This window comes from Lycorma delicatula, chromosome 7 (genome assembly GCF_047948215.1).
Source record: "Lycorma delicatula isolate Av1 chromosome 7, ASM4794821v1, whole genome shotgun sequence".
Lineage (NCBI taxonomy): Eukaryota > Metazoa > Arthropoda > Insecta > Hemiptera > Fulgoridae > Lycorma > Lycorma delicatula.
This window is the reverse complement of record NC_134461.1, coordinates 120,252,493-120,268,811: the sequence shown is the minus strand read 5'-3', so window position 1 is coordinate 120,268,811 and position 16,319 is coordinate 120,252,493. Positions and strand designations below refer to the sequence as shown.

The following is a 16,319-nucleotide window of genomic DNA, read 5'->3' as shown; positions in this document are numbered from 1 at the left end:
TCCATTCAGAGCCTCAGAACATTCGACTTCGAAACCGAAGCCGAAACCGATCAGCCCGGTCGGTATATATTATATATTTTTTTTTTCGTATATATATATTAAACAGAGGTTTAATATAAGTAACGTTTTGATGGTTTAATATAATGCAACATTTGTCCTAACTTCCCTTTTGAATTGCTAGGTCTTAAAATTAGTAAACTGTATTACATAAATATCTAAAAAAATTATAATTTCGTGAAGTATATTAATCGGTTAACTTATTAAAAAAAAAATAATCATCCACGATATTTCAAAAAAAAATTCATACTTCTATGACAGGTGAGTAACCCAGATATTATATGATATCTAGGCGGGTGATTCTATATCATGTGAGTTTGTGAATGATCAGGGAGTGTATATTTTCTTTTTATAATCAAGCTACCACATTTTTTTTGGATTGATATACCTATGTACTTATTGAAGATAGGTACTGCTGCATTCGTGATTTAGAAAGTATAGTTCAGGCAACTACTGTACGTATTTATTAAGAAACCAATCACTTTAGACGTAAAAGTGTGTATACTGTTCTCAGAAACCATAATAGTTATGTAATATTTTAATGGTCCCTTGTTCCTATAGAAGTTCCGAAAAATAATTATAAACATCTTTTGATGTCAACGAAGCTTGGAAAAAATCATTGGGAAAGATGTAATTTTGATGTTAGTGAGAGCAGTTTGGAAAACTGAGTAGATTGTAGGCAACAATAATCTGTGATACATTACAGATTATCTTGACACGTAAATCATCAGCGTGAGAAATTTATTCTGATGAAATCGCTTGAAGAACATTAGACTAACACATTATTTTTCTATGTTTGGTGATGCACCCGTAAATCTATTATGTAACTGCAATATGATGGTTGGTCATATTCTTTTTGAATGTGTTAATTGAAAATATTTAAATTACTAAATTCTAGGTGATGAACTCGACAAAATTAAAAAGTTTTTTCAATTCCTGAAATAAGTTTTCTTGTTTTTTAACTTTATCATATTATTTTTCTCATAAGTGCATTACATCCATCGTGATTTAATCCTTTCTGTTTGTAAAAACCTCTATTTAACTCTGATTTACGTTTCCGTTTGCTTTATGTTATACATGAAAGAGGTACGTGACGTCTTTAATATGAAGCGGTTGTACATAATATTTATTGCAAATGAACTGCACTTTCTTTCAATAGTTGTCCAGCGCAGTTAAGCAATAGTAATGCAAAAGTGCTCGTTACTGGTCTTGTTTTCTGTTACATCATACATTTTGAAATATTACTACGTTGAATCAATGTCAATGATCAAAGTACACAAGGAAATACGAACATTATAATCCTATGAAAAGTTACTACACCTTTAAATACATTTGAATCAGTAATAGAATAGGTACCTAAGATTTTGATTCTAGATCATAGACTTTTGAAGAATAGTTTATATTAGTATAAGTTAACAAGTTTATTATGTTTATTTATTATAATATTTAATATTATGATTTATTCACAAAGTCACTATAAAAGAAAATCCGTATCTTGAAAATGTATAATATACAAATTACTGCTTTTGAGCATATTGTATGGTATATGTATACACACACACACACACACACACACACACACACACACACACACACACACAAAAGTAAACGTACACAACAGAAAAGATGTATTAAAAATGTATTATTACTTCCTTCCAGATCTTTTCTGGTCATTTCATAAAACCTAAAGAAGGATCTAGTTTCCTAATGATAATGCTTAATACCAAATTTCCAATTAATCACCATTTTTATAAACACGCATTTTAATCAATATTCTGATTACGACATTATCTGAATCATATGAAACCCTGAAAACAATTCTGAAAATATTTTAAACATAGTTATTAGAAATTATTATTTCTTTTGAAAATTATACTGGTTGGTTGGTAAATATGTAAATAAGATAAATATTCAACGGAATTTGGTATAAAGAACAAGGTCGGTCATATATGTAAATATTCAAGGTTGAAGAATATGGAACTAGATAGTAATGCAGAAATTAAAACCTGTAGTGTAAGTCATATTAGAATGTTTAAAACGGATAATTTAACATGTAATATTAAATAAATATAAAAATCCTTAAAGGATTTCAAAAAATGATATAAATTTTTTAAAAAAACATTTGATTGGACTTTTAATACGAGTATTTAATTAATGACTAATTCATTTTTAATTTGTTGCAAACATTAATTTTTAGATAAAATTAAAAAAAAAATTGTTCATAATGTAAAATACAAATGCGAAATTTTGTAGCAGGTTCTGTCTGCCCGTTTGCGACAGCATCACGCGAGAAACAAACAACCGATTGCTTTCAAATTTTCAGGATATATTTTTGTCACCCTAATGAAGATTTTAAGACATAAATCGAGCTGAATTTATATTCTTTTTCGATTGGCAAGGGGTGAATATAACCTATAATTTAGCATACCGATACGTAGCAGTATACTCACTTGGGAGATTACTTCACAAGGGAGATTACTTCGCAATGGGAGATTACTTCATTCCTTACCCCTCCTAATAAGCCTAGCAGGGAAGTGCTTATTATTAATTGCTGTATCGTTTTGTTATCGGGAGTGACGTACATCATGTTTCCTTCAACTATTACGGTTTGAGATATAACATATTTAAATATATATATATATATATATATGCGAAAGTTTATAGAGGGTTCTGTCCGGTTTGCAACAGCATCACGCGAGAACCAACCGACTGATTGCTTTCAAATTTTCAGGATACATTTGTATTATCCCAAGAAAGATTTTAAGCCATATATCGAGGACCTTATTTAATTTTACCCTTCAGGGTAAAATTGTGAATATTTCCTCATTAAAAGTGTGCGTACTTTAGTTACTATAGTTGCTACTATTCTGTCTTTTATAATTTAGTTTCTTCTTTAGGTATTTGTAAATCCTGTATACTTTTATTATTATTTATCAGAATTATTCTCACATCCATGACGATAACAAACACAGTGGGATTCCGTGAAGCGGAGCCCCTGGCTAGAGGGAAGGGCAAGCTAAGCGAACTTTAACCGGCTATTTAAAATATAAAATAAAAAAAATGATCTAATATCTGATTAACATATTTAAGATGGAATCAAAATCATTACTTAAATAACAGAGTCACAAATCTGATTTTTGTTAAATAAAATTTCATTTTATATATATAAATACGCTGCGTTTTTTTAAAAATTTTTTTATGAATGTGTTTCTCGGGAAGGGTTGGTCAAACATAAGAGGCTGATTCAGGACAAGTTTGAACATTTTACCTTTGAAAATTAAAAAAAATGGCGGTAATTTAAATGTTTTACCCAATAACAGATCCATAAATATTAGTTTTATGGAATTTAGATATAATGTTAAGTCTTCTATTCTGAACAAAAGGATATTTTATTTGTTAAAATCGGTAGATCAGTCTCATGTTATTATAATTTATAGCTGGGATATGGCTAAAATTGTTTTAAATAATAATAATAATAATTTCTATTTAATTAATAAGTGAAAACAAGGACAAAAATGTCAGACGAATAATTTTTGCGATCGGCTTTAACAATTTCAACCATATCTCAGCTGTTTATCAATCTATTTGAATAGATGAGATATCGGTTTGTTCACAATCAAAGGCCTAATTTTTTATTTAAATTCGATAAAATTAATATTAAAGGAGTTATTAATGACTAATTAAAAAAAAAATAATGGCAACAATTTTTAATTTTCAAAGATTAAACTTTCATACTTATTTATTTTAGAGGTTCTGTTGTCAATATACGCCAAATTTCATTAAAATAATCTCAATAGGTTTTTAAGATACACATTTCTATTGAAAAAATCACAAAATGACGAAAAGATGGAAAGTGAAGTGAGATAGGCATTTAACCACATAAACCTTTTTTGTATATTTTGTTCTGAATCAGTCCCTTAATTTATATATATATATATATATTGTAGTAAAAGGAGAAAAAAGGGAAAGAAAGAGAAAGTTTATATACATATAATATTTTTAACATGATAAAAAGGTTTGGTAAGCGAGTAAAAAAAATATAAATGAAGAAAGGAAATAGTAGATTGCTGCAGTTTGGAGTAAGTAATGCGAAATTGATCCAAGAATAGAATATGATTATCTTTCTAAAAACCAGTTTGTAGCCGACATCATGGAGATCAACATGTTGGTATGTGTAAAAATAACACAAGAAGATTCCAATCGGTGTATTAAGAATTTATATGAGGAAACGAATAGAAAAAAAAACTACTCATGTTATGATGTATTTAATATTTAAATATTAAGATGGAATGCAAATTAAAAAGAAAATATTTAATACTTGGATTTTGAATAAATAATAATAATAATATTTGTAAATGTGAACAATAAAAGTTAATATAAAAATAAATTCTTTAACTACCTTTTTTTTATAAAGTTTATTGGCCAGACAAAAACATTTGTCAGAACTATTCAAGTGGAATTAATTCGGATAACTTTTATTTATTTATCTGTAAAACTTAATATAGTAACATTTTAACCACTGTATAAGATGGAGATGATGTTTATATTTTAATTTTAACTTTTTGACAGTCATTACCAAATAAATAACATAAATTTAAAATATGTGCTGTATAAAAATAAAATAAAAGAAATAGCAAAATTAGAGAAAGCCTATCTTAAGGCAGTTGACCGGGGAACTGGAGTTTTTTAATGACATACAACTAACAAAAGGTTTTTCAAGGCCCACAAATAGATAAAATTTTCCGTTTTGTTTACATAAAAAATAATACTTCTTTAAATAAGTTAACAAAAAAAAACTTTTTTCCCAATACTTTATATTTCCACTACGATTATCATAATTTATTTCACTGTTATTTTTTGCCTTACTAGCAATGTAACTCTAACATTCTTAATAGATGTGTATCAATACTAATTTTAGCAGTGAATCTTCCATTCGACGATCCCAACTTGGAAGACTCAGTGCTAAAAGTAGTTTTGAGAATAGAGACTTCGAAACGCGTCAACTACGAATGTTAAAGTAACAATACTAGGAAAAGCAGAAAATAAGAATCAAATCAATTAAAAAAAGTCACAAAAAGACAAATTGTTCATAATTTGAACTGGTTTAAAAAGCTGAAATTTACAAAATAACTAAAAATGTATGTTATATTTTACTTTTTAATGAATTTTATGAACTCTGTTTTGTTATATATTTTTTAAGTTTATAATATTTTTAAGTTTTTGGCTTTATGTTTATTTAAAAAAATTATGGGTAACCACTTAAAAACTACTGTGCGCTTGAAAAAAGCGTGTACAAAATAAAAAGAGAGAAACAGAATATAGAGAAAATAAGAGGCTGCTGGTATTCAAAAGCTCTGGTTCTCTGCAGTGCGGAAGAAAATAAATATTTTTACACCTTACTTTTTACAACGTATATTCATATTAAATAAACATTAAAATAATTTATTTTCAACTTACTTTTTAAATTTAGCAAGTTTCCCCTTTTATTTTCGTAGTTTTACGAGAAAATACGGTAAATATCAAAGTGATTTTAAGGTATACAGTACTTAAGGTATAACGAATAAAAACTGTAATAGATAAAAATTAATATAACTTCTCTTATTAATATATTATTTAATACTTTATTTTGATCATATAAATTCTCGTAAATGCATTCTACTTTTTGATTTATAAATTTATTTGGATGAGAGTTACTACTGGGACACTAGAGGAGGTTACTCTATAAAATAATAAAGAATAAAATCATCGAAATAAGGTGAATTTATTTGATCAAAATTAAGGGTTTTATGTATAAAAAAAAATATACATTACATACACTTTTAATTGAAAAAGTAATTTTATTTTGACTGAAACATCGTTCGGAAGGTTCTCAGACTGAACAGAACTGGCGTAAGTATACCAATTTTTTTTTCTTAATGTTTACGTTGCAATCTGTTCAGTTACTAAACAATAAGAAACCCCATGGCCCAATGATATGAGGATGATATGTGTATGAAGTGTACTTTTGAACAGACTCAGACGTATTCGTGATACGTCTGGTTAATTGAACCCCAATCACCAAAATACACCTGTATCCACTGTATAGTATTCAAATCCGTAAAAAAGTAAGTAAATTTTACTAGGATTCGAACCTCACAGCCTCCTACTTCGAAATCGGCTATTAAACAACTGATTTGCGACGATGCGTTAACCTCTAGACTAGTCCGGTGGGCTACGTATACCAAGTGACTGATATTTGTCGAGCACGGTCTTTTATATGGCTTGTAGCCAAGAGCTGTGCGTTTAGTTGCTTATTTATGACGATCGAGTTAAGCAAACAAGTTTTGACATTATCTGAATAAGGAATACAATTAAAATTCGAGAGGTGTTACAGTATTTTTTTTTTTAAAGGTGACGTATATAAAAATAGTTAGATTTCACTTCTCGTTAATTTTTGACGGTAAAGTAGTGTGCTGCTGAATTTAAAAGTGGTCGAACTTGCATTCCAGATATGAACGCTCGAGACTCCAAAACCTGCAACGAATCGACAATCGTAGGATTTGATGATTTCTTAAAATCTACAGAAAACGACAATGCCTTATTAAATGATTACCCGACTAAAGGTTTGAAATATTGGTGACATTGTAAACATCTCGGTAGACCGTATCTGATACATTTTACACGATGTCTTTTGTATGACAAAGATTTCCGCCAATGAATGCCGCGTTTTTTTACTATCAGCCAGAAACTCATTCGACTACTCGAGGGTGTTTAGACTTATTTTATTTCGATTTTGTTGAGTTGCAATAAGGGATTATAAAAGTGGCTTGTCATGGTGAATCTATTACAAACCAGAGACCAAACAGCGTTCAAATAGTGGATGGCAGCAGACGAAATTTCGAAAAGACGAAAGAAAGCGAAAAGGATTCCATCCACGGAAAAGACATGACTGCAGTTTTTTTTAGGATTATCGTGATATGATTCTCATAGATTACCTGGAAAAAGGCAGAATATTTACCGGGGAGTACACTTAAGTACTGAACCGAGAACATAATCCAGTTTCAACGAACACATCTGACTGAAAAGATGAATTTAATGATCTTTTACCACAACAAAACACCTGCACACACACCTCGGATTGCTGTAAAACTCCACGAGTTATACTTCAAAGTGATTCACATGAATTTTATTCCCCCGATTTGAATGCCATTTTACCAGCGATTATTTCCTCATCTAAAACCTGGAGAAATGCTCGCTGAACGAATATTTACTTCAATTGATGAAGTCAAAGGTGAGAAAACGCTTATTTTGCAGAGTTGGATAAATCACATTATACTGGAAATTAAAAAGTCGGATAGTTGTTGGTTTAAATGTTTTGAATTACAAGGTGGTTACATTGAAAAAAAAACTAATAAAAATACTGAGTTTACTTTGTCAGGCCGAGAAATTTTCTAATGAACCTGGTATTACTAAAAGAAAAGTTACTACCATAATTTGTTGAACTCGCTGTTTACAAGAAAAGTTTGTTCATTTTTGTTGAATTTTAGTTTACGTATATTTACATTTTAGATAACAAGACATGTGTTACTTTTATAACATAACTGAATGATAATAAGCATTACAGTTATTTATGTAAACATATGAATAAGAATAATAATTAATCATTATGTATATAAAACAATCCAACCCAACATCAGTTTTAGTTTTCAGTTTTGGCTATAGTTTGTAAATTTTGACTGACGAATAATAATTAATGTATAATAAATAAAATCACTAATAGAATCTTCTTTGACAAATTTAATATTCGATGATATGAAGTATTATTTTTTCAACCCAATTATAATTATCAATATTGCATAATAATTGATGAAAAAGATTGCTATAAAAACAATAAGAGAAAATAATTAAGAAAAAAATTCCCTTATAACAAAAAGAGAAATTAAAAAGAATAAAAATATAAGTGAAAGGTATATTATAACGATTAATATTTATTATTGGACTAAGTGATATAAATTTATACAAAATTTCACTTTTTAATAAACAGATTAACTTGAAGATTTATTTTCATATGATTAACTACAACATTTATGGTAATAATATTTTTACACAGATATATATCACAATTTAATTTTAGGTAATTATATATATATCTGATGATGTTAATGTTCTAAAATAAATTATAGTTATTCTCTAAAAGGAATCGTTTACCTTAGCTCAGATAATTTTTTTTAAATCTAGAAAATGTTATTAAACAAGGGCAAAGAGAAAGCGAATATTTTAAAAAAGATTAGGATTAAGTTTTGGGGAAGAAGTAGAAATTGAGTGATGGTGATCAGGAATTAAGTTGTACCCCAAGATGATAAATTTTGACTTAATAACTTAGGTAAAAATCACATTGAATTCAGCTGGAATTGAAATCAAAGAATAAATGGTTTTTACAAACATTATTAAATATTTGAATAGTTTCATAGATTAGATGGACAATGAAATACACATAAGATCTATTACTAAAACGAGTAATTATGCTAAAATCGAGAAGTATGCCGGTAAAATTTCAATAACCAGGTTTACATTTACCAAATACCATAAATTTGAAATTTTATTTATAATAAAATATTTAAAAACAATTTTATTAATAAAAAAGTGATAAAACGAGAACCTCTATAGCAGCAAAAACGCTAAAACTAAACAGTATAGGACAAATAGAAAAATTGGAAAAAAAGAAAAATAATCGTTAAATCCTTGGGCCCAAATTCCAAAACGACGAAATAAAACTGATAAAAAACAAAAAACTACACAGGGAAATTGAGAAAGTCTCCAAAATGACGAATAAGTTTCTATTTTTCCACATCAAAAGATGAACCACATTATTGCCATATTATTTTATATTTACATTATTATTTTCCATATTATTGCCACATCAAAAGATGAACCAAAACATACTTAACTAAACAGATTATCGACCTCCTCATTAACGGAAAAACCAAAACAAACCGTAATTCAAACACGCTCAATAAGAGTGAAAGAACAAAAAAATCTACGAAAACAAATTCACCAACAAAAAAAGATAAGAACGATAACGAAAACCAAAACCTAAGATTTCAAGAAAAAGTCTCATCCAAAAGTGGATCAAAATGTCAGAGGAAGAAGAAAAACCACCTCAGAAAGAATGAAAGAATACTGGAAGAAGAGAAAAGAACAATACACATGGAAATAACTTGATCTAGCCCTAGGCTCGTGAATTCTAAATAAAAAAGTGCGGATTCATGCCACCGATTGTAAAAGATCAATATCTATTATAATTCAATAAATCAATGTAAGTGTTGTAAAAGTCATATTTATGATCAAGGAAAAAATTTTTCCTGTATTTAATTCTTATACCTACCACTAGGGTATAATTAGCTAGCACATAATTTCGGTATATAAAAAAATTTCTTTGTTTAAAATTTTCAAGTTTTTCTTATTTCAGAAATTTTGTAACTCAGAAATATTTATAACTTTTCTTTTTCTCTAAGAAAAATGTATTTAATTCAATTGTTTTAACATCAATTGTTTTTGAAAATATGTTTTTAATTTGTAAATGAATTATTAATGAATATTATTAAAATTTTTAAAGCTTTTGAGCTGCAAGAAGAAAACTTAATTTTTGTTCAGACCGCTCTTTTTTTTTGGTTTTAATTAAATGACAGGTATCTAAAAATATACTATAAAATAATTTGAAAAAAAATCATATTTTTCCTTTATAATGTACTATTATCTAACAATTAATTAATAAATTTAATTATATTTATGAATAATTTTTAATGTACGAGTCGATGCAATTTTTTTATATCGTTAACTAACTTAAAAAATAAACTATTTATTATTTTTGAATTTGTAATACATAAAGAGAAGTAATAAAAGAAAATATATAGCAGACTTCCATTTAGAAAGTTGGTTAAATGTTACTAATTTTTAAAACAGCGAAAGTAACGTATTGCTTTCCGTTAAAAGGTTGCTAAAATCAAAAAGAGTTTTATATATATAATGGAAAACATGAAAAAAATACAATTTTGTGCTATAAAAACATTAAGATATATAGGTAAGCAAAAGGAAAAGCTTTTAGTAAAATTTAGTACTTTAAGAAAATTGAAGAAATGTGTTTATTAATTACAAAAAGAGAAAAGTAAAAGAAAAATGAAGATCATGGTTATAAAGAATGAACACATATATAATGTGTACACACTAAAATCCAATTAACACACGATTAAACAGTTGAACAAGCGCCAGCATGAGAAAAAACTTAATTTTTGTGAAATCTGACAGTTCTTTGCACTTAACTATAATCAGATGATGGAGTAAAAATTCTAGAGAAGAGTAAATTGGGAAGAACTATTGTCACCAAAAAAAAAAATTGTTGTCTTCAATTATGTAAAAATTATATACTACATACATATTAATTTTAAATAAAATGATAATTTATTACTTTTCAAAAAAATTAAAATATAATAAAACTAAATCTTTGAAAATGAATGTGCAAAATTATATATCTGCAGTAATCGTGTTATAAATGATATGGAATAAAACGAAAGATTCGTGATCGTTATTTTAAAATAATATTAAAGAACAGAAAATAATTATGTTACTTGACCTTATCTGTATTGACCAATCATAAATGTTTAAAATACCTGTGGGATATGAAGAAACTATGAAGAAACATTACGGAATGGTGTAAACATAATAAAGTTGACACACTCACTATTTATTTAATTAATAAATTTCTGTTTCATTTCTCGACAAATTTATAAAAAAAAAAAAAAAAAGAAATAAAACAAGGTTTTTGTAAATGTAAAAAAAACTTAAGTTGTTTAAATCAAATTAAATGGAGGAAAACAAACCTATAAACATTATTAGATAAATAATTATAAAAAGTCCTTGAAATCAAATCAGGATATATGAAGCATTGGCATTATTATTATAATTCTTATTAAAAATTTTAATACGTAGAATATTATTGTTAAAAATTATTGTGTTCAATAAAAATACTATTCAAATATTGGCTGGCATTACACAGACCCACCAATAATGGATTAGATGTTATCCTAACATTTGATCGGAAAACTACATTCTAAAATTCTATAGCAATATTTAGATTCAATTTAAATTAAATATATTTTAGCTGCATACATGTGCATACACGTTCTGTGTGTTATAATCCAAAAAGATGTCAACTACCTGATGAGATACAAGTCACTCCTAAAACGGGCGTAGAAAATTACAAAAACAACAAACATCCCATGCCAGGCTGATAAAGAAAAAAGAGAATTGGATTGAATTGCTTCGCTACATCAAGTATACACATCGGCTTGCTAAGTTCACCGGATTTGCAGATGTTTAGCTTTATAAGAGTAATCTACACATTGTTAATTAATAGGACAGGACTGGCTTTATAGTGAACATTGGTAGCAGGGAAAGCAACTGTGATTAATGCTTACTGTACTCGAACATTTCCCATTCATTACAGCTCTATGAAAGACTGGAACAGATAGTACAACGAAACAAATTTCTCTTCTATCGAGAAACAGTGCACTATATACAATTCCTCTTACTTAATAAGAGACACATTTGTATGTATGTATTTGAATAAATATATAATTGAAATCGTTAGTGTTAAATAAAAAGAACTGTTTAAACGAATAATAAATGAGACATTTCAAGACTGTAATAATACTAATAATCTGTTGTTAGGCAGAAATATATCCCTAATCTGTCATTTATTTCGGTTCTACACAGAAAAAATGCACTGTAAGAAAATTCTATATTTAGTTTGTGGACAGTTAAATTTAAAGATTTCAACTAGAAGTATGTTATAGGGAATTTAAAAAAATGCGTCAATTCAACAACTTGTTTTAATGTTCCGTTATTATGGTCTTACTTTTCTTCAAATGCAGAATGTAAGAGACGCCTTTTAACAATGAATAATTGCTTTTAAATTATTATGTATATTTAATATATATATATATATATATATATATATACACACCCATACACTCGTGTGTGTGTGTGTGTGTTATAATTTAAAATCGGAGATTATGAATGCAATCAAGTTCACGTGAAAGTTTTATCTTAATAAAAAAGAAAACCAAAGTATTTAAAATGTAAATACTTCAAGTTTATTTTAATTTTAATGATTTATTAAAACTTCAGGTTAACAGATAACTTGATTATTTTTTAAGTAATGAATTAAAAAAATTTTCAATGTGTTTTTCAATAGAATAAAATATCCAATAGTACCGTGGTGGTACAGAAACATATTAATAATATAATGAAACATAAAACTGTACAAGAATTTTTTCTAATCTTAATTAGTTTATATAAAGAAAGAGCTGAATTAAACAGTTATTTAAGTAAATTGGATAAACAAGAAAACATTAAAAAAGTAGTCCTCCAAGAAAAATTTTGTTCTTTAAAATCTAATCGTCATCAGTTAGACACTGAGGAGATACTATTTAAAAATAATAATAATAAAAAAGGAGTATTTCTAACAACTTTATGAATGCTGTCCCAAAGGTAATCCCACAAGGGCAATCTGTGTTGAAGGTTTTAGTGTATCAGATATTTTTATGCTAATTGTAAGCTTTCGATTGGAATTGCCTATAACGACATCAGTTTTACCGTTATCAGTACAGCTTTACCGTTATTCTGCATACGCCTTAGAAGTATGCGTTTAATATTATTTCATGAATTCTTCTTTTTTTAAAAATTAATTTACATTGTTATTTTTTTCATTTTTTATTTATTTATTTACTTGATTATCAACTATTTACTCAATTTTTACTGAAGATGATTGCTTAAAAATCGAACTGGCCATCTAGTTTTATATTTTATGTAACGTTTTTCTTAAATGATTATAAATATTTTCTTATTTTCTCCAATTAACCAATTTATGTTTTAAAATTTTACATGAGATAAACATCTATATATATATATTTTTTTTAAATTAATGCCGATCTCAAATTAGTCGATCTCCGTGGCGGAGTGGAAGCGTCTCGGCCTTTCATCCGGATGTCCTAAGTTTGAATCCCGGTCAGGCATGAAAGTTTCATACGCTACAAAATTCTATTTCCATATCCCACGCTTAAGTTTCAAGCTTTAGTGGCGGTATCAGCAAGCAAAAAAAAAAGTTTAAAAATAGTTAATATTTAACTGAAATGTTTACAAAAAATTGTAACAACTACAGAATAGTTTATTTTTGGGTAAAAACAAAGTCATGATAATCGATTGATCAGGAACTGAGCTGAGTTTCTATAAAGATATCTTTAAAGGTTTTAATTTTATAAACATAATAATTCATATTAACAAAGGGCAGTAGTGATGAATAGAAAGCTGGATTTTTGTTGAAAAAAAAAAAAGAAGAAAACTTGTCTCAGAATATCTATTTTCAGGAGAAAACCTGAAAAGGTTTTCAGTAGTGGTAATACACAGTGGGATACGCAATGAATAATTGTTTTCGTAAGCTGAAAGTCCAATAAATTTTATTAAAAGATTATTTATTAAAACAATCGTTATTTTTAATTAGATATAAATCGTGCGTGCCGCACGTATATGAGTACTTATAAGGTCACATGTTGTTAATATAGAACTTGCCTTTTGTTTTGTTTACTGTTCAGGTATACTTTTTTAAAATGAATTCTGCAGCAAGTAAAAGTTTTTTTGGTATTGTAGAGGCCGTAATAAACAACGTTGACATTTATAAGATACACATATAACAATATTTTGCTTATATATAAATGTATCGAGGGAACATACACACACACACACACACACACACACACACACAGAGTGAGAGAGTGAGAGAGAGATTGAGAGAGAGTGCGAGAGTGCGAGAGAGAGTGAGTGAGAGAGAAATTTCAAATAATGTTTTTGAAATACTAACTAATAAATTTTACTGGTCAACAGTGTCATTATAACTTATGTACGGTACATCACACATAACCTACGTCAAAATGAAAAAAAAAATGATTTGTTTACATAAAACTTTTATGTAATTATGGTTATTAACCACTCTTCTGCTTTTATCGGAACCAGTTGCTTTTATGCATCTATTGCGCCATCAGTTGCTATAAAGGCAACTTGTATGAAAGTGTTCACAGCCAACACTAGAGGATAATAACAAATTCCTTTCTTTCTTATAAAGAAATATTGCAATTTAGGTCTATAGCATGGCAGGAAGATTTGATTAATTTGTAGTATTTGTTGTTCAAGTAAGTAAAAATATTTTTGCTATTACAAGTTCAATACTCAATTAAATTATCTAATCAGAAATAAATTTTCTAACGAGTGAAAAATATTAAAATTGACTGAGATTTGAATCTAGGGTTTCTTCATGAAAAGCAAAAACGCTTTAATTTAAAACCTATCTTATACTGGGTAATATTTTTATCGGTTTTATGCAGTTATAAAATTGAATAATATTATATCAAAATAATATTTATTCCTTGTACTGACGATGCGAAAAGCGTAAAAGCTACTCACATTTACGTTAATAACGTTATGTTGTTGGAAAGCTTTGTTTACTGTTTATTACAGTATAAAATTAGAAAAAATCGTGATGTAGAAAATATATTTCAAACTCACATTTTTATATTATATATATATATATATATATACATATATGTAAATTTTATCATGAATCGTCTTTTATTTTCTAAATTTCATTTTTTAACCAAAGTATTTTAATCATTATTTTCTTTGGAAATGACTAATTCTTTTTTAAATTTAATACTGTAGGAAATATTAGAGTTAAGTTTATTGCCAAATGTATGTGAAATGATCTTAAATGACAAGTCAATTTTTATTATACCAAAACATACCGAATAAATTTTAATTACTATTAATTATTTTCTAAACTGCATTACTAAAAAAAGTACAAATTAAAACTATTATTTTTTATACAATTGAGAAGGTTAAAATCAATGTGGTTTATACCATAAATAATAATTTATTAATCCCAATATCAAAGAAAAAAAAAATTCTTTACCAGGACTCGATCTCAGAACAAATGATTTAACAGTAATCATGATTTTATGAAATACAGTGGAATAGTTCTTAAGTAAATTTGTTTTTATACCAATATATTTATTTTACGATTAAATATTCATACGTACTTTTAAACATATATTTTAATGATGAAGATGGAGAGACTGAAAATATTTTTAGAAAAAATGACTGATCCATACCGGGAATTGAACCAAAGACCAGCTGATTTAGAAGTCATCAGAAGGTATCTGTCAAAAAATCTAGCCGATCATTTAATATGTTCAGCATTAAATATACGTTTATTGCGTATAAATAAAAACTCGATTATTTGCTTATAGTACATTAAATTAAGAATTTGGCATAATTAAAATATCTTACAGGATTAATAATACAATAAATAATAATTATTTAATACTTATAACAATAGCTTTTACAATTAAGATAAATTAATTAATGAAAATAATTACATAGATTAATAAGATAAACATCTAGATTAATTACATAGTTAACGATGTAATAATATGAATTTTTTACCTGTTGAGATTATAGCAAGGGCGACAAGCACACTACCACAAAGCGACGCAATCATGACGAAGTTCAGGTGTAGACTGAACCGCAGAGCGACGGAGAATCTCACCAGAGAATACGTCGTTGTTTGTAGTCACGTGACATTCACTAGCTTTCACACAGAGGAACTGAGGTCGCCACCTCCATCTGTAAAGTCCGGGGTTCTATTTCCCATCAAATTATAAGAGCAATATAATAATTTTATTGTTATCATTACCACTTTTTAATTGTAATTAATATTTTATATTTACATAAATCTTTAATGTTGTTAATTAATAGGAACAATTGTTTTTTTTCTTTTTACAATTAAGTTAATTACAAGGCGAAAGTTACAATAGGTGATTACTATTTTTATTATTATATGACCATAATTTATATTAGACAATAATAAAAACCTTTACTATTTTAGTACATTTGAAAATAGAATTTTCCTATTAACCGCAACCTAAAAGCTAGAAAAACGACGAACAGCAGACCTTTTTTTATTAGTTCAACGTGCGGGTATCGACTGGTATGATCATTTGGTATCGAATTGGTATTCATCACGAATAGAAATTTGTAGCGTATTAAAAATGCTATACCTAACCGGGAAGAAGAGCAGACCTGGCTTAGACTTAAGGGCAGAATTAACAATTAAATAAAAATGTTGGAAGTAATTTTTGTTTTTTAAGAGTAGGAGATTCTTAGAGAGCTCCGAA

The 16,319-nt window shown here is 27.4% G+C and overlaps 1 protein-coding gene across 1 annotated transcript in view; it reads right to left on the bottom strand.

Annotated features, from left to right (window-relative positions):
* Positions 1 to 15,728, bottom strand: part of LOC142327303 (protein obstructor-E-like) — a 101,613-nt gene extending 85,885 nt beyond the window's left edge. The window contains exon 1 of the mRNA XM_075370221.1: positions 15,589 to 15,728. Coding sequence (XP_075226336.1) covers positions 15,589 to 15,643 — 55 coding nt within the window. The 5' untranslated portion in view covers positions 15,644 to 15,728. The remainder of the gene's footprint in view (positions 1 to 15,588) is intronic.
* Between the last annotated feature and the right edge of the window lie 591 nt (positions 15,729 to 16,319).